The following is a 21,916-nucleotide window of genomic DNA, read 5'->3' on the forward strand; positions in this document are numbered from 1 at the left end:
ACCAACAAATTGATATTGATTGTATAGTTGTGATAGATACTGGAATTTTTCCCATTATTTTGTGAGACTCTCAGAGAATTATTTCAGAGTTAGTATTGGACTAAACATATAGACTAAATTTAATTTTGTTTAGGTTTAAAAATTTATTGAAGTTAAAAGAATTTTTTTTTCTTTTTTTGTAGTATATCTGGCAGCCTGTGGAGAAACACTAAATATTGATTTCTCTTTGCCGTTTACCGACTTTGTTCCAGTTACATGTAATACCAAGTTCTCCCTAAGAGTACGTATAGTTGGATGCATTGTTTATCCCACAAAGTTTGTTAGTAAGTTGGATTTCCCAAAGCTTATCTTTATTTCAACCCCCGCCCCCCTTCTCAGCCCCCCACCCCCACCTCATCCCTCTACCTCTGTCCCCTGGCCACCCGGAAGCAGTTTAGCTTTCCTCCATTGTTCACTAATGTTTGTGGCACAGAATGGCCCTTGTCCCTCTTTTGTAGTTGACTATAGTGTTCTGCCATTCCCCTGAGTTTTCCACCTTTCCCCAAGAAGTGGGGCAATAAGGAAACAATTCCGAGTTGATTATTTCTTAACCTTTGAGGCTGATCTATGTTCTTTTAAGCACCCATTCTAGCTCTAATGTTTACTATGTCTATGCACTAGATTTTATACTTCCCTATATGTCATTCCTCATTGTAATCACCTATAAACTCAAGCAATAGCCACAAATACCTTTCTTATTTTTATCTAAAAGCTAGCTCATATGCAGTCAGAATTTTGTGGAACGCCTAATTTTAGGGCACAAGCAGTCAGTAGTAGTTGTAGTATTGATGGAGATTATGTGATAAAAAATAGCAACAATAATAAAATCAGCTAATACCTGTTAATCATTTTATATGTGCCAGACAGTATTTCCAGTGCTCATCTGTAGTCACTCATTTTATTCTGAGAACAACCCTCTTGAGGCAGGTGTTATTATTATCTGCATTTATGGACTAGGAGACTGAGGAGCTGAGTTTAGTAACTAGTTATGTAGCTAGTGAGTGGCCGAGGTGGAATTTGAACCCAGGTAACAAAGCTTAGGGTTCTGTTCTTTTAAGCACTCTACTGTGCTGCTTATTAAGAAACTAGGCATCAGGATGAAAAAGATTAGGGAACCTACTAATAAAAGGACAGAAGTGAAGCTGAATGAAGATCCTTTGATATACCAATTCAGAATTCCTAAAAGCCAATTGAAGAATCAAGAGTTATTAGAATTAAAAGAGACAATCATGTTTTAAAAATTAATAAAAATACAGAACATATTTCACTTGAGTTTATATTAGTGAGACAATTTTTTATTTTTTACTGAATTATATGTGAAATATCCATGTATACCCATTGAAGATATATTTTTTTTGTTTTTGTTTTTTGTTAATCCTCACCTGAGGATATTTTTTCCCATAGATTTTTAGACAGAGTGGAAGGGATGGGGAGAGACAGAGGGTGAGAAACATTGATGTGAGAGACACATAGATTGGTTGCCTCCTGCATAGGATTGAGCCTGCAACTGAGGTTCGTGCCCTTGATCAGAATCAAACCTAGGATCCTTCAGTCTGTGGGCCAACACTCGATCCACTGAGCTAAACCAGCTAGGGCTGAAGATAATCTTTTTACTGTTTTGTGGCAACTATGCTGTTTATTATCCTGACTTTTTTCTTAATATTGTAATCAGAATTTAGTTTTACTCTGTAAAATCTTACTCCAGTTATTCATCTGACTGTTCAGTGTTACATCTGCCATTTGGAATTTATGGTTTCTTTTTTAAAAAAAATTATTCTCAGGATTATTATGGATAGGTTTGGCTGTAAATAGTATCTTAACATGTTTATGTACCTATTTTATTACTGTGGGTTATTATAAATTATTTTTTAGGGAGAAGATGTTGATCTTCATCTGTTTCTACCAGATTGTCACCCTAGTAAATATTCATTATTTATGCTGGTAAAGAATTGCCACCCAAATAAAATGACTCATGACACTGGTCTTCCTGCTGAGTGTCAGAGCAGCCAGAAAACAGTTAAACCCAAATGGCGGAACCTTACTCAAGAAAAGTGAGTACCTAACAGGAGTGACTTAAGTATTTTGTGTTTCTGTGTGGAGAAACTGTTCTTCAGAGTCTTTCTAAGAATAATAATAACTTTGATTATCTGTACCTATTGTATGTATATAATGAAAGAAATAAGTACCTGACTAGAAACTTTATTCTTTACTCTTAAAGGGCTGGTTGGGTTGAATGTTGGACTGTCCCAAGTGTCATGCTTACAATCGATTATACATGGCATCCAGTTTACCCACAGAAAGCAGATGAGCAGTTAAAACAATCATGTAAGTGTTTTTTATATAATTTGTACTTTGAAACATCTGGTGTTATGAATGATAATCATCAAAGATACAAAAAAAAAGCATTTGTTCTTTTGACATAATTGTATACATTAAAATCTTTTAAGGATTTTGGTGTAATTATAGCTAACTTTTATTGAGCATTTACTATGTATAAATTAGTAGGCCAAGCTGTTTCCTGGCTTGCATTATCTCATTTGATCCTTACAACAACCATGAGCTAGATATTGACATTCTTTTTTTTTTTAATATATTTTATTGATTTTTTTACAGAGAGGAAGGGAGAGGGATAGAAAGTTAGAAACTTCCATGAGAGAGAAACATCCAACAGCTGCCTCTTGCACACCCCCTACTGGGGATGTGCCCACAACCAAGATACATGCCCTTGACCGGAATCAAACCTGGGACCCTTCAGTCCGCAGGCCGACGCTCTATCCACTGAGCCAAACCGGTCAGGGCTTGACATTCTTATTATCATTGTAGAGTTGAGGAAATATGCTCAGAAAAAGCAGTTATCTAATTTTCTCAGGTCTGTCTCTCTAGAAGCACCAGAGCTGAAATAACAACAATGTGTATGTCAAACTACATATTTAAAGTACTTGATTTTGTGAAGTGTTAGTTTCTTTAATGCATTTGATAACTATCATAGTTATCCTGAAGCTTATGCCCCTTATAATTGGGGTCCAAAATGGAATTAGAGTCAAGTGATTATTCCTTTGTATTATTCCAGTGAGTTACGTTTTAAAGAATAATTTTCAAAATTGTTCTTATGTATGGAGCTTGGTAACATCGCACTGTATTTGAATAGCTGTTTAAAGGAAAACCACTGTACTTTAATGCCCAAGTATAATTAAAGCCTAATCATGACCCAAATTTATGTTGCAGGGACTTGATGTTAACAGGAATTTTTCATTGAGTCTGTGCAGTCTGATTCATGTATTTCTGCACATATTTCAATGAAGTCTGTTCTATTTTACATTCTTAATTATTAGTTTTTCAGGTTTGTTTTTAGTTATGCTTATATGTATTATATCAGAGTTAATTGCTTTCATATTTGCCTTGAAGAATTTCTAAGAGGCCCTTTCCTCCCTTCACCAAACTTTTTGTTTCCGAATTTATCCCAGTGTCAGAAATGGAAGAAACAATGCTGTCTGTGTTGAGGCCATCCCAGAAGACGTCAGACCGAGTCATTTCTTCTCCCTCTACTTCTTCCCGCCCACCTGTTGACCCCTCCGAGCTGCCACCTGATAAACTGCATGTGGAGATGGAACTTTCCCCAGACTCTCAGATAACTCTCTATGGACCGCTATTAAATGCTTTTTTTTGTATAAAGGTATGATTTTTTTAAAAAGAACTTGCATATTTTTAGATATATGCAAAGCAGTTAATATCTAATTGAAATTGAGACCATTTGCAATAGCCAGTTGGATGATTTCAAGTGTTGAGAATATATTATATATGTTGAGAATAGATTATATAATAAAAGCCTAATATGCTAAGTGTCTGGTCATCTGTTCAACCAATCAAAGCATAATATGCTAATGATATGCTAAGGCCACTCAACTGTTCGCTATGACATGCACTGACCACCAGGGGGCAGATGCTCCGACTGGTAGGTTAGCTTGCTGCTGGGGTTCGGCTGATCGAGACTGAGAGAGATAGGACAGGCATGCCCTGGAGCTCTCTCTCGGCCCCTCCCCCAGTTGGCCCCACCCCCGATGGATCCCCATTGGGGCAGGCTAACCGGACCCCATCTGTGCACGAATTTGTGAACTGGGCCTCTAGCGTGTGTGTGTGTGTGTGTGTGTGTGTGTGTGTATGTGTGTGTGGCCTGGTGCATGACATTCGTGCACTTAGGGGGGGGGTTTCCCTCAACCTGGCCTGCGCCTGGGGAGCAGGACCTAAGCCAACAGTCGGACATCCCCCGAGGGGTCTTTAGTGCTGCCGCTGCTGCACTCACCAGCCATGATCCCGGCTTCTGGCTGAGAGGCGCTTCCCCTGTGGGAGCGCACTGACCACCAGGGGGCAGCTCCTGCATTGAGCATCTGCCCCCTGGTGATCAGTGTGCATCATAGCAACTGGTTGTTCTGCTGTTCGGTCGATTTGCATATTAGCCTTTTATTTATAGGATAGTATAGATAGTACTAGACTCAATTATAAAATTATTTATTAAAGTAGTGTACTCCTCAGTTTATCATTATTTTGAGCATTTAGCATGTTCTAGGAGTTGTGCTAGCTGCTAGAGATAGAAGTGATATTGCATCTGCTCTCAAGGAGAAAAGTTAGGAGGGATAAAGCAGGACAGACATGTGTGGACAAACTTTAACACATTGTACTTAATGCAGTAAGTATAAGTTAATTTCTTATCTGAGGGTAATTGGTACCAGGAAAAGTCTACTTCAAGTGAAACGATTAAAAATGGACAACTTTATTTCATGGTAATTAATCAAAGGTTTGTTTGGAGCTCCATCTTAACATTTGAAGCAAATATATGTAAGTAAGTTTATTTCAGAATATCACAAATTTAGGTTCTGAAGAAATATGCACTTATTTTTTGAGTAAGGACTAAATCAAGTGTTAATTAATTTTGGTATAATTCACTGAAATTAAATGACTACAGTATGAGAGCACTTAGAGGTTGCTGTCTTTAACATGCTTATGAAGAGAGGCTACTTTAAGAACAATATGTGAGGACTTCATCAGTTTTCTAGATGTCTCTCTTATCCTTTTGATATTCAGCTCATACTTTTAAAAAGTCACCAGAAATCATCAATAATTTTTACTGATTTACTCTTCTGCATAGGTAATTAAGCCTTCCAGATCCTCACTTATCACTGAGAGGTTTACCGGAGACTTGAGCAGTTATCCAGTGAAACTGACATACTTATTATCATGAAATTTTGCATTTTCCCAAGATTTTTCAAATTCATGTTGGGTGTTTACTACATCTGACAACCAAAGAGAGACTAATTATCCAAACCCTAATAGTCACGGGCAGTGGCGTTCCGTGTGTGAGTCTAGTTTCATCAGTGCTTCCTTACACACTCCCTTTTGTGGTCTCATTGCTGCAGAGGCTGGGATAGCGAATGCTTAGCTAGCAGAACCTGTAACACACAAGGTTCTGGGAAGGTTTGGGATGGTTAAGGCTGGTCAGGGAAAGACAGTCAAGATTTGCTAGCCAAGACTGGGAGGAGAAGTGCTAGTTGAATGGTTTAGAAGGTACCTAAAATCTCATGTCAAGCAGATTCTAAGTAGGACCTGTATTATTTAGAGGCAGGAAACAGAAGAAAAAGCACTGGTGTTGTGAGTCAGTAGTTTTGGATTTTTATTGTCCAGGCACTATATGAAAAGATAGTAATTGACCTGATGTCTGGAATCTTAGCCAGAAAACAAATGTCAATAACCAGAATGCAGAATTTACCAAACATTGACTTGTCTCTAATATTGAACAAATATAGTTAACAGTGTTAACAGGAATATTTTAACAACTTTTGATTAATACTGACAGATCAAATAGACAAAACACAAAATAGCCGAAACCGGTTTGGCTCAGTGGATAGAGCGTTGGCCTGCGGACTGATAGGTCCCAGGTTCGATTCCGGTCAAGGGCATGTACCTGGGTTGCGGGCACATCCCCAGTAGGGGATGTGCAGGAGGCAGCTGATCGATGTTTCTCTCTCATCGATGTTTCTGACTCTCTATCTCTCTCCCTTCCTCTCTGTAAAAAATCAATAAAATATATTTAAAAAAATACAAAATAAATGGGAAGAAAAATATTTTAATTAAAAATAAAATTTGATGCAAAGAAACAGAATATTATTAGTAGTGGGAACACTAATTAATGCATGAGAAACCAGGATGAACTATGTGAAAGGAAGTTTAGGTAACTGTTTTATAACATGTTTTGTCAGCAATAACCAAAATTGGACATTCTTATTAAACTGTTAAAACATTCCTGATAAATATTCCAACTGAAATATATGAATTGTAGTATTCAGCCAGTTGGATGTAGCCAAATTGATTTTCAGTGAAGTGATCTGCTTCCCCCAAAGGATGTCTCTGAGTATTATTTCCTCTGCACTCTGAGAAGTACAGTTGACAACTGTTGAACCTTATAAATCTCCAAAGATTTCTTCTAAGATGTAGGTTGCAAGTTTTTGCTATAATTAGAGATGGTATTATCATGAAGCTTTACTACATAAACTTCTGTAACTTTTTGTTTGTTTTTTTGCTATAGAATATTTATTTGATAAGCAGCCAAGTAAGCATATGTCTTAAATATGTGTATCCTTTTTTCTATTTTTAAGGAAACAGACCACATGCTTTTAATAAAATAAAATAGGTTAGGGAGATGCTTAGTTTACAAACTTTAGGCAGTAAGGTGAAAAGTTATTGTTACATATTTCTTTTGATAGCCATTTGTTCTTAATATTTATAGGAAAACTATTTTGGGGAAGATGACATGTATATGGATTTTGAAGAGGTTATTTCAAGTCCGGTTCTGTCCCTGTCAACGTCATCCAGCTCTGGATGGACTGCAGTCGGAATGGAAGGTGATAGAAAGGAAAACGAAAGTTCAGCCAAGTCAATTCATCCTCTGTCCTTGCGTCCTTGGGATATTACCGTGCTTGTGAATTTGTACAAAGTTCATGGGCGTCTGCCTATTGTAAGTGTTTACTTATCAAAATAGTCTGGAATATCATGTGAAATTCACCCAGCATAGGAAACTGTATGTGTGTGCACACATATAACTATAGAAAAATTCAGATTAAAAACTTCTGAATTTATCCTTTTATCTCTATAAAGCTAGCTTATTTTCTTCAGAATGTGATTACTTGCTCATTTATAATTTTACTCTTTCTCCTTTCACTTGCGTTTCTTCTTTGTTGTTCTGTGTAACTTCAGAACATTTTGACATGTTTATAGTTAGCTTGAAGGATATTCTAGGATTTTCATTTTGTTAGTCTTCATCTCCAACTCCAGACCAGTTTCGGGCCTCATGGTGGACCTATTACAAAATCAAGATTCAGGCTTGACCCTGGAGGTGGAATTGTGCCCCTGCAGTTTCGTATCCAGCATTGAATCCTGGTTCACTCTAAGGATGACTTGTGGGCCTGTTGGGGCTGACTTGGAACAGGATTATATTCCCCAAAGAACCCATGGCCATTGGGTCCAGGCCAGATGTGGTGGGTGGCCCTGAGCTTTGGGCTGCCTACCGGCTGCATGTCATGTGCCTAGGGCTGCACAGCAGAGAGGCCACCTGTGTGCTTAGTGGACCTAATGTCCTAACTGGGGTTCCAGTAACTTGTGTTTGTCAGTAAAGCACTGTTTCTCTTTTTAAAATTCAAAATCTCTTAATCATATAAATACAGTTTTTATTTTCTTGTACTTCCCTGGTCTTCGCCTTTTTCTATATTTTGATTATGGGGTTTTGTTTGACTTTAGCACGGAACTGCCGATGGTCCTGAGTGTCCCACAGCTTTCTTGGAAAGACTGTGTTTTGAAATGAAAAAAGGATTTAGGGAGACCATGCTGCAGCTTGTGCTGTCACCCCTGAGTGTGTTCGTCAGTGACAACTATCAGGTAACGTGAAAGTGGGTTGTGTAGAGATTTAGAAATTTCTTGTTACTGTTTATAGGGTGAAAACAATGTGTTACATGGAGGCTACTGCTCTGTAAACTAGAGACTTTTCGTTTAACCATAGTAAGAAGTTTTGTATGTGTGTATGGATGTATGAGAGTTTTCCAAGAATCTGTTTCATTATCTTTCCGCTTTCCCTGTTTATGTGGTCCCAGACAATTATATATTATATCCATTGTTTTTAGAAATGGAAAGAAATACTTTATAACTTTCTCATTTATTTATGGAAGGGAAAAATGTAGAAAATATTGGTGGATTCTGCTGACAATCACAACCTAAGTATTACTATCAACCAGTACCATAAATCTTTAAAACATGCATATCTGCATGGCCAATGATTTATTTTTTTCATCTGACATACCTAGAGGATACTTTGTTAACGCTTTCACTGTATCCCTGGGGCTCTTTTGGAAGAGAGCCAATGATATTCATCAAATGGGAATAATTTATATTCCTGGGTAGATTATCACTTCATAATTATTAATTTTTAATGACAGATGGCTTCTCTTTCTATCATTACTTTAGGGCTCTTCTCTACTTTTAGAAATATAAATGGATTAATACAAGGCCAGGGAAATATGTAAGTGGGAAGGTGAATCTGATACCTCAGGTTATCAATGGATAATAACTTACTGTGGAGTCTGTGTAGTAATTGATCATCTTGTTTCTAATAGCCTACCCCCTTTTCACTGTTTTGCCATAAATGATTATATTTTTTTACATAGAATTTTAATTTATATTTTCATATATACATAGTATATTACATGCTTCTTTTGCCACAAAATGTGCTTCCTTTTTAAAACTTTTATTTCAAAATATTAATAGAGTCACGGGAAGTTGCAAAGTTAGTACAGTGAGTCCCTGTATCCCCTTCCCCCAGTTTCCCCATGTTGACCTTGTACATAATTATAGTGCAATATCAAAACCAGGAAGTTGACATTGGTGCAATGGGTGTGCATAGTTGTGTGTCTACTCACCCCATATAGATTGTCACTGAAATCAAGATGCAGCACTGTGCTATCATCAGAAAGATCTCATGTGCACAGCACTTTTATTTTAGCTTACTGCAGGAACCTTAAAAACAACTCTTGTTCTTCTCTCTCTAATTAGCGGATCATTAGAATTGGTTGATGTTTTTTTTTAATTCTGGGAGGTGAGTGTGTGGAGAAGAAACCCATCTCCTTGTTTTCAATCTATTGAGGAAATTAATAAAGGTGAAGGGAAGTGTCTCCTGATGGCTGAGTTCTGAGAATCTTAGCTAAATATCTGGTTTCTTATGAATACCTGATGACACTTGAACTTTTATTTTATTTTTTAAAAATATTTTATTGATTTTCTACAGAGAAGAAGAGAGAGGGATAGAGAGCCAGAAACATCGATGAGAGAGATCGATCAGCTGCCTCCTGCACGCCCCCCACTGGGGATGTGCCCGCAACCAAGGTACATGCCCTTGACCGGAATCGAACCTGGGACCCTTCAGTCCGCAGGCCGACGCTCTATCCACTGAGCCAAACCGGTTCGGTGACACTTGAACTTTTATTTCCATCACTACATTTTCAAAAGACTGGACCAGATATAAAAAAACATTTTATTGAGCTCATTATGAGAGGTCAAGTCCCACAGATTGGACTTCCCCACCCCTGTTCTAAAGCGATGGATGGATTATTGTGTCTGACTTAGGAAACTACACATTCTACTTCATGGTCATCTTATGACACATATTGGTTTCCTAGGCCTCCTGTGGCAAAGTATCCCACTTCGGGTGCTTGAGACAACAGAAATTCATTCTCTCACAGTTCTGAGCCTAGAAGTCTGAAACCAGGTGCTGGTGGGCCATGGTCTCTCTGAAGGCTGCAGGAGAGGATGTGCTTTGTCTCTTCCTAGCTTTTGCTGGTTGCTAGCAGTCCTTGGCATTACTTATCTTGTAGACACATCACTCAAGTTTTGTTTCCATATTCATATGGCATTCTTGAGTCTATGTGTTCCCAGTTTTTTCTTACTAAAACATGTCTAAGAAGGAATCCCTAATCCAATGTAATCTCATTTTGACTTGATTGCATCTGCCAAGACCCTATCCTGTGTCCAAATAAAGTCACATTCACAGGTACATGGGCTTGGGACTTGAACATATCTTTTGGGGGATACCATTCACCCCATAACATGATGCAAGCTATAATACAAATTTTGAATATAACCTTTATTAGTGTATTAGGGAGGCTACACCTTTAGGACAGGCCAATTTCCATATGTATTTTTAAGCGTAAAAAAAACTATGAAAAATTTTATACTGAGAATTATGGATTCTCTGTGCTAGAAGAAATCTTTACTGACCATCCTCCCCAACTCCCTCAGATAAAGCCAGGAAACTGAGGCCTGGAGAAGTTAGGCGATTTTATATACTGTTACACAACTTAGATGAAAATAAAATAAAACCGTTTTTAGAAGTTCTAGAGGTGTATTATAGTCATAATTTGAAACTTCCTTCTAAGAAGTCCTTATGAATTAGATTTTTTAGCCTTCCTCCTTAAAACAATTTTTTAAGAACACATTTCCACAAATGTGTTGAAACAAGGAACACTAACTCTGTAAGTTGGCCTGCACACCACACTGAGAAGGCTGCCATAGTGAAACTCACTTGGGAAATATCTGTGAACTGTCTCAGTGTATAGCCGTGTGTCGGTGTCTCTGAGAAGACCTGAGGTGAGGTCCTCTGTGCAGGTACTCGGTCATAGTATCTGCTTTTGTGGTCACTCAGTTAGGTGCAGTGGGATACCTGATGACCAAGGCAGAAATGGTCTTTACCCTAGTCAACTGGTGGAGAGATAAATATGGAGGGAATTACCATTAAGATAAATACTTTCAAGTGTTAAAAGTATTGCAAGGAGAAGTGTGAGGTGCTTGGTAGCATATCATGGTCTTGAGACAAGAACATGATAAAATATGCCTTTACTAACAAAATCTATATGGAGGATGGCTTCCTGCCCTAGTTCTTCATTTTATGGTCTTAATCTTTATTGTTCCCTGTTATTTTCTTCTTTTTAATATTTTAATCTCATGATTCCTGCCTTCCCACAAGACATTGTATTTCCTGCCAGTCAGAGTCTCGGTTTCTTTTTCTTCCTTAAGGCAGGGACCACTCAGAGAGCGACGTTCTTTGTAGGACTTTGCTGTCTTGCTTTGTAGCTGGGCTTTCATGGATACTGTCACTGCAGAAGCTTTACTCAGACTTTCATGGGTAAAAGGCGTGTCAGGAGCTTGTGAATCCTGAAGCCTTATTGTCCAGATAGCATGTTTTTTTACTGTTCGTCTCTGGGGAAAAAACAACTAGAAATCATAATGCGATTTTCTTGTATGTATTTCTCACTATCTTGTTCTTGTTTTCAGCAGCGACCCCCTGTAGATGACGCACTCAAGGAAGGTCATATCAATCTGTCCGGTCTCCAGCTGAGAGCACATGCCATGTTCTCAGCAGAAGGTCTTCCTTTGGGAAGTGATTCCCTAGAATATGCATGGCTAATTGACGTGCAGGCTGGAAGCCTCACAGCTAAGGTCACGGCACCACAGGTACGAGTGTCAGAGTACTATCTGCTACATTCTTTTCCTTTTCCTCCACTCACCCACTACCCCAAGAGCAAATTTTTGAATGTCCATTGCATTTCCACTAATGACATTCTGATTCCTGCCATTCACAATTTTTCTTAGCAATAGATGAATAAGAAACAAATTTCATTTTTCTGAGACACATGAAATTGATGAGTGTAATGTTGTATAATTCTACATAGTACTTTAAAGAATTTGAGACTTTCTATGGGAAAAACTTAGGCTGAGCTATATATTGCACATACATGTATTATTAAGCTTATATTATATGATTCTCCACTGTTGGAATAATCTCCTTTTCCCAGTATATAGAATAGTTTTCTAAAAATTTTGCTTTTTTGTGTATTTCTTAGCATTTACGATATTAAGGATTAGGTAGCACAGTTCTTTACTTGTCATGTCTCAAAGCAAGATACCGTCATTTGTACCTGCTTATTAGTGATGTGGGGTACTGGTTTAAAAAATAGATACGAATTTACTGGTGAGTAAGCCTGGCTTAGAGGGCTAGTTAAGATCCTTTGGATAATTTCTCCTTCCCTTTCACTATTCATCCCACTGTGTCTTTAGAAGACTCAGAGGCCTTAAAGATTACTTACTTCTAGAAATGGACCACTGAAATTTAGTAGAATAGTCATTTTACTGTAACATTTCACCTGTTGAGCCATATCTTTATGATAATATGCATGCTTATCTGGCATTTCAAAAGACTGAAATGTGGCAGAAATGTACATACTCAATTTTAATAAAAAGTTACAGAGTGGGTATGAAACATAATTGAGAGGTTGGTAGTAGCAACAAGATGAATAATGAATCAAAGTATCTTCTATATCTGAAATAAATTGTTGGGAGACAGCAAAAATTAGGATTCTAAAAATAGGAAAATGAATGAATTGCAAAGGGATATTTTCTAAAGAAATGGATACAAAAAACATAATGGAATGTATAAAAATGGACAAAAATATTCAGTGTTCTCTGGCCTCATAACTAGCCTATCCTTAATATCCACCATTTCCTATCTCTCCATTTACAAGTAAAAACTGAAGCATATAACAAAAGCTTGTTTTCTAATGAGCTATGCCGATCCTGCAAGACTAGATACGATTCCTTTAACCTAAGGATTGCTAGACTCTCACATGTTTATAAATTGCATTTCTTAGAAAATGAAATATTTTCTTCTGCCCTATAGTCTTGGCATCACTGTTTTCTGTGAGATTCATGATTCCTTAGGTGCTTTTAATGTTTATGCCATTCTTTGTTTTAAAAGCAAAATTCATGTTTTCCAATAGTTTAAATTATGTACTTTTTAGGGGGGATAATATGTATAACCATGTCTCAGTGTGTTTACTAACTCTAATCAATTATAGAATTTGGGGTTTTTTAAAATCTTAAGATATGATGAAGAGTTGCTATATGGTTACTTAAGCTTTTATTTACATAAACAAACATAATCTTCAAAATACCTGATTTCCCTAAATCGTAGTTCAATATGATAATTAAATACTCAAATTTCACACCAAAGCTTGATTGGTTATTAGGTAGAGAATTCGAGGTGTGAGGACTCCGATTAGTCATATAAGAAGGAAGATATGATCTTGAAGAAAAGTACTTTAGAAGTTGAATTTTTCAGTTGAAATTAATTCATTTTGGAAATATATTTTGTCATTCATGAATGTAAAGTAACATAAGTTTATAAATGATGTCAAGGTAGAAAAATCATGATATTGACTAACAAGTGGATTATGTAGCAGCATGTAAGATGGCGCTTGGGATCTTTCAAGCTGTGTTAATATTCTTTTTATTTTAAAATATATTTTATTGATTTTTTTACAGAGAGGAAGGGAGAGGGATAGAGAGTTAGAAACATCCATGGGAGAGAAACACCCATCAGCTGCCTCCTGCACACCCCCTACTGGGGATGTGCCCGCAACCAAGGTACATGCCCTTGACCGGAATCGAACCTGGGACTCTTCAGTCCACAGGCCGAGGCTCTAGCCACTGAGCCAAACTGGTCAGGGCTGTGTTAATATTCGTAATTAGCTTTTGAGCTCCAAGTGCTTGTTAAGTGTGCTAACATGTTGTCAAACTGTACTGCTTATTTTGCAGCTGGCTAGTCTCTTGGAGTGGGGTCAGACATTTGTTTTTCATGTGGTGTGTCGGGAGTATGAACTGGAAAGACCCAAGTCAGTAATAACATGTCAACATGGACTTGATCGTCGGTTCTGCGAATCCAAGGTATGTTGACAAATAGGAAAGCAGCGTTACAAACATTTATGAACTTTTTAAAATGACCGATTAAAATATCAGCTTTAAAGCAAATGCACATAGGCACAAAGTAAACACTCTAGTTCAGTTTTTTAAATTAATAAAATTACTTTTGCAAATCGTAGCCAGTTGTTATTTAGTTGTAAGTATCTAAAATATAAGATAATTGCCTGGCCGGTGTGGTCATTGGTTGAGTATTGACCTCTGAACTAGGATGTCATGGTTTGATTCCCAGTCAGGGCACATGCTCAGGTTGTGGGCTCAACCTCCTGTAGGGGGTGTGCAGAAGGCAGCCAATCAGTGATTCTCTCTCATCGTTGATGTTTCTATCTCTCTCTCCCTCTCTCTGAAATCAATTAAAAAATAAAAATAAAATATGAGGTAATTATTAAAACGTGCATTCACAAATAAATGGAGATATGAAAGTTGCAGAGGAAGTTCAGATTCCTTGCATGACACTGTTTGCAGACTCCTCTCTTCTGCAGTGTGATTAGCAGTGTGGGGCATTTGCCAGTTTTCTTGACTTCATTTATGCTCTTTCTGCAACATTGCATGACCTTGACTCGGTCATTACAGCACCTTTAAAAGGTGCTGTGACAATGACAGGCAGACTGTTATTTTGTAGTAAATACTGTTCCTTATGAATTTGGGGGTGGGGAGCATTTGGAGGGGGCAGGGAGAAGTGTTGCCCATTTCAGAAAACTCTGGTTTCAAAAGAGAAAAATAATTTACCCTATTCTATAATACAGAGATGACTATTGTTTAGTTTTTCTATTTTCTTTCCTGTGTGTCTTTCTTTATTCTTTTGCTATACAAAGTATATTTGTTTGCTAATATATTACTATAATTGAATGTGATTCATCCTGCTTTTAATTTTATGTCCAAAAAAAATCTATAACCCATGCTTATTTACCAACAATAATGGAAATAGCTACAATTTGTGATAAAAATTAGTTTTTCCTGCCTAGCCAGTGTGGCTCAGTGTTTGAGTGTTGACCTATGGACCAAAGAGGTTCAATTCCCAGTCAGGGCACATGCCTGGATTGTGGGATTGATCCCCAGTAGGGGGCATGCAGGAGGTAACCAATCTGTGATTCTCATCATTGATATTTCTGTCTCTTTCTCCCTCTCCTTTCCTCTCTGAAATAAATAAAAACATTAAAAAATCAGTTTTTCCTGTTCTATGCACATTGCCAGGCCCCAAGAAATTAGTTCCTTAATCATTTGTCAGCTGGTTAGTTTCTTTCTTTTTTAAAAAAAAACTACTTTATTGATTTTTTTACAGAGAGAAAGGGAGAGGGATAGAGAGTTAGAAACATTGATGAGAGAGAAACATCAATTCAGCTGCCTCCTGCACATTCCCCACTGGGGATGTGCCCGCAACCAAGGTATATGCCCTTGACCGGAATCGAACCTGGGACCCGACGCTCTATCCACTGAGCCAAACCAGTTAGGGCCAGTTAGTTTCTTATGGATAATTCACACGTGCTTACAGGCGTCTCCTCCCTTTTTTCTTATTTATTTATTTTTATTATTTTTTTGTTAATCCTCACCCAAGAGTATTTTTTCAATTTATTTTTAGAGAGACAGAGAGAGAGAGAGAAACATCGATGTGAGAAAGACACATTGATTGGTTGCCTCCTGCATGCAGCCCCATCTGGCACCGGGGATTGAGCCTGCAACTGAGGTAAATGCCCTTGACCAGAATCGACCCTTCAATCTGAGAACCAGTGCTCTAAGTACTGAGCCAAACTGGCTAGGGCCCTTTTTTCTTTTTTAGACCCAAAGCTTTTATGTCACATTCAGTTTTATTGAGGCATAATTTACATGCAATAAATTCACCTTTTTTTTTTATACCACGTGTAAACAACACCTCCCTTCCCTATGGACTGTATATTTCTACAAGTGTGTGTATTCAATATACAGGCATGCACACAGGCTCGCACATAAATATGTGTATACATTTTTTAAAATAATTCTTCATTGTTGAAAGTATTACATATGTTCCCCCCTTTCCCCCATTGACCCCCTCCTGCCCATCCCTAGCCCCTTGCCCCAGGCCTTCACCCTATTGTCTGTGCCCAATTTACCCTTTTAAAGTTGTACATTTCACATTTTGACGAATGTAGTAAATACTGGTGTAACCACTAGCACCAGTGAAGACCTGGAACATTTCTATCACCTTCAGTTCCTTCATGTCCCTTTGCAGTCAGCTGCTCTGCCATGCAACTCATATGCTTTCTGTCATTTTATTTTATTACTAGAGGCCCGGTGTACGGATTCATGCACATTTAAAGGAAATTAATTAGAAGGTGGCGGCAGGGTGGGACTGGGCAAGATGGGCTGGACACGCACAGGAGCCAACCTCCTGGGGTCCCTCCCCGGCCGGCCACACCTGGGGCGGGACCAGGGCTCAAAGGGCGTCTGTGGAATGAGCGAGTTCCCTCCAGCAGGTGGGGTCCCTCAGCCTGGCCAGTGGGGATGGGCCAAAACCTGCAGTCCAACATCCTCCGAGGGGTCCTGGAGTGTGAGAGGGCACTCTGCAAAGTTGCTGTCACTCGGCAGCTTCTGCGTTGAACGTCTACCCTCTGGTGATCATTGCGCATCATAGCTACCGGTCGGACAGTCGAACGGTCGGACAGTCGCTTAGGCTTTTATATATCTAGATTATTATTTTTGTTGTTGTTAATCCTCATCTGAGAATAGTTTTCCATTGATTTTTAGGGAGAGTAGAAGAGAAAGGGTTAGACAGAGAAACATCAGTGTCTGAGAAACACATCAATTGGTTGCCTCCTGCATGAGCCCTGACCAGGTTCCGGGCCGGGGAGGAGCCTGCAACCAAGATACATGCCCTTGACTGGAATCGAACCTGGGACCCTTTCGTCCACATGCTGTCACTCTGTCCACTGATCCAAACTGGCTAGGGCATGCTTCCTGTTATTTCACATTTATTTGTTTTAGGTCTACTTTGTGTGGAGGAAATATATTCTTATAGTGCACTCTGCCACTAACAAGCAGTTATATGCTGTTAGGCCAGTACTTATTCAGGGCTGCCATTGCCCCGGGAAGCTCATTGAAGTAGATGGCGGGTATGTTTTTGTTCAACCTAGACATGACAAGGCTGTGTGTTAGGAGTAAAGCTAAATTAAATCTGTGTGGCTTGTCCTAGATAGTACCATAGAATTCACAGTTGATGTATTTGTGGTTGTGTATAAAACAAGTATGCATATATGTGTATGGAGGACTCATAAAAAATCTTACAGCTTTAGACTATACATTTTTTATAAACCTCTAACACTGTTTACCTTGATGATTCCTTTTGGGTTTCAGTCACAAGTTATATTCTGTCCATTTAAACTTGCTACTTGCCCCTTTTAAATGAAAATCATACATAGTTACTTGTGATTAGTTTTCTAATTTGGAAAGACTTTAATTGCTGATGATTTTGTTTATCATTATAAAAAAGTGAAATTTAACATACTGATTTTAAAAAATACACATGTGATCAGAATTTTGTTTGTGTGTTTAAATAGAATTAATTATTCCATCTTTTTCCATTTTAGTTGAGTTGTATTCCTGGCCCCTGTCCAGCTTCAAATGATTTGAAATACACCATGACTCGTTTAGCGGTAGATGGAGCTGATATTTATATTGTGGAGCATGGCTGTGCTACAAATATAAAGGTACATGTTTGTCTGTTTCTTGGCCAGTGTAGTTCTTTTTCCTTTTTACCAAACCAGACCTCTATTTCTTGAAATACAACACACATTTATAATTTGCCATCTGACCAAATACTACAGAATTCTAGGAGATAGCTGTTTTCAACTCATTCATGGTGTCTTCCAGTATTACTTTTTAAAGGCATACTTTCCTGCTATTTAACTCTAACTGAACTATTATAACATTACTTTGTGGCAGAGATATAGACTAGTAGCTTTCTTTATGGCAGGGAAGTGGACTGGTAATGTTTTTCAAAGATTGGATTTTGAATGCTTATAGGTTTTATATATTATGGTTCCTGCCTGGCTCCAGAAAACATTTGTTTACCACCTCTGCTTTGTGCATTACTGTTTAAAAATCAAGCTTTGTTAAGATTACTTATTATTCTAGCTTTCTTTCTTCCTTCTCTTATTTTTCTTTGGACCATGTTCTATGTTCCTTTTATCCTTTTCTTAAATTGAATGTTTTTATCCTGTTACATTTATTTTTGCTATTGCTCTTTCCCCCTTTTCCTTTCCTTTTCTTCTCTTCTATGCAACTTGAAATAATTACCTATAATGTAGTTTATTCTAAGTTGCTAAAAAATACAGAAACTAGAGTTTTGTTCCATTTTCTTCATTCAACTTTAGATGGGGGCAATCCGGGTTGCAAATTGTAATCTCCACAACCAGTCGGTTGGGGAAGGGATAAGCGCAGCAATTCAGGACTTCCAAGTGAGACAGTACATCGAACAGCTGAATAATCCCAGAGCTGGGCTCCAGCCTGCGATTCTGCGGAGGGCCTACTGGCTAGAAGCTGGCTCGGCCACCTTAGGACTAATCACTGTTGATATTGCACTGGCAGCTGATCATCATTCTAAACATGAGGCACAGAGACATTTCTTAGAAACTCACGATGCCAGAACTAAGAGGTAAGTGAAATTTAAGATGAAAATTGCTGGATAATTATAGAGGAAGTTTTACTGTTAGAAATGGAATTAGAGTATTTAAGTAAAGACCTAATATGATTGTGTCCCTACATGGTAACTCATTGACTTTCAGCTTTTTGGGTGCCTTTGTGGATATTTGTTTCCAAGGAGTTTTGGGAGCACGTGTATTAATTTCTGATATAACCAGAAAAGTTATTGACCATGTAGGCCATTAATTTATTAGTGTTTTCTGAAAAGTATAGTTTCTTTTTTAAAAATAATATTTTTACTGTTTTCAGAGAGGAAGGGAGAGGGGGAGAAAGGTAGAAACATCAATGATAAGAGGGAATCATTGATCGGTTGCCTCCTGCATGCCTCACACTGGGGATCAAGCCTGCAACCCAGGCATGTGCCCTGACCAGGAATCAAACCATGACCTTCCGGTTCATAAGACAATACTCAACCACAGAGCTACACCAGCCGGGCCATATTATCTCAGTTCTTAATATTTCATTTAGAGTACTAATTACAAAATATTTGTAATTTTTTCCTCTAAAATAGAGCATTATTTTGATTTGATTAAGAAATAATTTTTTACTTGGCCCATATTTATAATATTTTGGGTGTATTAAATTTGCCATGTGAAATAGGCTCTCAGATGCCCAAATCTATTAAACATAATCTATACTAATAGTTTTGTCCATTTTTTAGATTAAAGTTTAAAATTTTTAGTCCTTTTGAGAATATTTACTGTTTTTTTTAAACTGGATTTAAATTATTTATATATGTGCTTGTTCTTAGCGCTTTGGTTTATTTTAATGTATGCTATATGTCTCTTATTGTTCCTACTTATTTCCATCTCACTTACCATGGTGAGACTGTTGTTTGTTTGTTTGTTTGTTTAAAATGGCAGAATGATTAAAAAGACATATCACAATAAAAATGAACCTTTGTGTTTACCGTGTCTTTTACAAATATTAATAATTAACTTATGTGTTACTAATTATCTGCTAAAAAGTTTTTCTGTTCTTAATGAGTTTTTGTTCCATTGCTGTTTCTCATTTTTTTTTTGTTTGGGATTCTGTTTAGGCTGTGGTTTTTGTGGCCTGATGACACCCTGAGGAATAAGAGGTGCAGGCACAAGTGTGGCTGTCTCGGTGGCTGCAGATTCTTTGGTGGCACAGTGACTGGCCTAGATTTCTTCAGGCTTGACGAGTTGACACCATCCAGTAGCTCTGCATTTTCAAGCACGAGTGCAGAGTCGGACATGTACTACGGACAGTCTCTGTTGCAGCCGGGGGAGTGGATTATTACCAAGGAAATTCCCAAAATGGTAGATGGTAATGAAATGTGCTAATCTTTTTCATCTTTATCCCTATGCCATCTGATAGGAGTTCACTGTTACTGTGTACAATTCCATTTTTTGAGCCGTCTCGGAGGTAGGATTTCATAGCCTGCCTTGTTTTGCAGGTGATTGAGCTAAAGCCAGGTAAGATGTGAGTTTTTCAGATTTATGCAAGGCAAAAGTAGGTCCACTAATCATCCAGACGTATTCTAAATATTTCCTTTTATGTCATCATTTTCCTGGGAGCCAGCTTCCACAGATACACTTAGGAATAGTTATGTTTTAAAGTAATGGTTGTTTTACCAGTTCACTTCAATAGGAAAACTTAGCAATAGTAATATTTATACCATTGGCCCCCCTGTTATCAATTATTTTGGCAAAATATTCTTATCTCTAAAATTAAACTTGTCAAGAAGAGAAGTATGGTCTTCCCATAGAGTCTGTAGGATAACTGCAAATATATGCATTTGGTATGAGCAGTGAATGGTGTATTCGCTGGATATTAGTTTTAGATTTATCTTGTATCTTTGCTCTAAAGACTTCAGATATGATTTTTCCTCTGGGTTTCTTAGTTGTATGTTCCTACAATTAAGTGTAATAATTATTGCTTAAGTTTCTATGCTGTCAACAAATGAAATGTAGAAAAGTCCTAATATTTCACCAATATTTAGCCTTGTTTCCTTTGTTCATTCAAAACCATTAACTTAGCACTGCCTTAGTGGAAAGAGCTGGACTACATATCTGCATATGCCTAATTCCTGTTTAAGTGACTTTTCACTGAATAGTAAGATAGAAGTGTGTACACATTATTTTAAGGTTGTTTGACTTTAGCAGTTTGGCTTATAAGAGCAGATTATCTTATAAAATCAGCAAACACCAAAACTTCTTGACATGGGAAGGAAAGAAAGTTGCTAAGTACAATTTAACTTCAGTTAAATTGTCTTCTTATACTATTACCTACTTACATTTGAATAATGTTGTTTTTAAAGATTTACACAGGCATTTTCTCACTTAATCCCCAAACTACCATGTGAGTTGCATATCATACCGGTTTATAGTGAATAAACTGAGTCTCATCACTGAGACTAAGGTGCGTGAAGTCTATAGCCACGTACATGCCTGAGCAGAAGCTAGAATCAGCCCCTTCCCATCACGTAATCTCATAGGGCTCTTATCACAGACCTGAGGATGTGTTCCTGATCAAAGAAAACGTGATAACCAAATGCAATCATGTATGATCCTAGATTGGATCCTATACTGGAGGGGACAGAATGCTCTAAAAGTCCTTATTGGTTTAGCTGAGAAAATTAGAAAGCATGTGGTAGTAATCTCTATAAATACTAAATTGTTAAGTCAGTAACTATATGGGGGTTATGCATTATCCTTAGGAAGTAAGCCCTTGAATATCTAGGGTAAAAGACCACAATGTCTGCAAATTTCTCTCCAAGGGTTCAAAAAGTATTATGTAAATAGAGTAAATGGGGCAAAGTGTTTGGGAAATTCCAAGTAAAAGATATGTGGTGGCTTTGTGCTTATTCTTGAAAGTTTTCTGTAAGTTTGAAAATTTTCCAAATAAAAGTTAAAAAAAAAGAAGACAAAAATTCACTGTCTGTGGATTCTGGATCCACACTTAGGTAGATACTTTGCTTTATGAAATTATATACTTGTGCTTTTAAAAAATGATTATACTTCAAAACAAGAAATTGAATTAAGTTGCCATGTTATTCATAAATTGCTCTTGAAATTACTATGTTCACATAACTTGCTTTTGTTGGTTGGTGTAGGTCATGTGAACAGCATGAAGAGGAAAGAATGGGAGAACAAATCAGGAGGAATGGAAGTGGAGAGGAAGACTCAGCACCTGAGCCTGCAGGTCCCCATGCGCTGTCACAGCTCGTCCTCGTCCTCAGATGACAACAGCAGCTCCAGTGCGGCCCAACCTTTACTAGCTGCGGACAAGGAAAGCCCCTCTTCTGTGGCTGATGACCCCATGCCTCAGAAGGAATTCCTGCATGGAATGAAAAGAGATGACGGCCCAGTGAGGTCAGTTACCAAGTAGATGC

At 37.8% G+C, this 21,916-nt stretch overlaps 1 protein-coding gene across 2 annotated transcripts in view; it reads left to right on the forward strand.

Annotated features, from left to right (window-relative positions):
* Positions 1 to 21,916, forward strand: part of BLTP1 (bridge-like lipid transfer protein family member 1) — a 156,150-nt gene that overhangs the window by 41,117 nt on the left and 93,117 nt on the right. For both annotated transcript variants that reach the window (XM_070415150.1, XM_070415151.1), the window contains exons 17-28: positions 183 to 280; positions 1,912 to 2,090; positions 2,258 to 2,364; positions 3,504 to 3,712; positions 6,818 to 7,045; positions 7,825 to 7,962; positions 11,404 to 11,583; positions 13,723 to 13,851; positions 17,445 to 17,564; positions 18,231 to 18,511; positions 19,598 to 19,848; positions 21,638 to 21,896. In XM_070415150.1, the coding sequence (XP_070271251.1) occupies positions 183 to 280; positions 1,912 to 2,090; positions 2,258 to 2,364; positions 3,504 to 3,712; positions 6,818 to 7,045; positions 7,825 to 7,962; positions 11,404 to 11,583; positions 13,723 to 13,851; positions 17,445 to 17,564; positions 18,231 to 18,511; positions 19,598 to 19,848; positions 21,638 to 21,896 (2,179 nt within the window). The remainder of the gene's footprint in view (positions 1 to 182; positions 281 to 1,911; positions 2,091 to 2,257; positions 2,365 to 3,503; positions 3,713 to 6,817; positions 7,046 to 7,824; positions 7,963 to 11,403; positions 11,584 to 13,722; positions 13,852 to 17,444; positions 17,565 to 18,230; positions 18,512 to 19,597; positions 19,849 to 21,637; positions 21,897 to 21,916) is intronic.

This window comes from Myotis yumanensis, unplaced genomic scaffold (assembly GCF_028538775.1).
Source record: "Myotis yumanensis isolate MYYU_CA2020_CCGP unplaced genomic scaffold, mMyoYum1.0.hap1 SCAF_5, whole genome shotgun sequence".
Lineage (NCBI taxonomy): Eukaryota > Metazoa > Chordata > Mammalia > Chiroptera > Vespertilionidae > Myotis > Myotis yumanensis.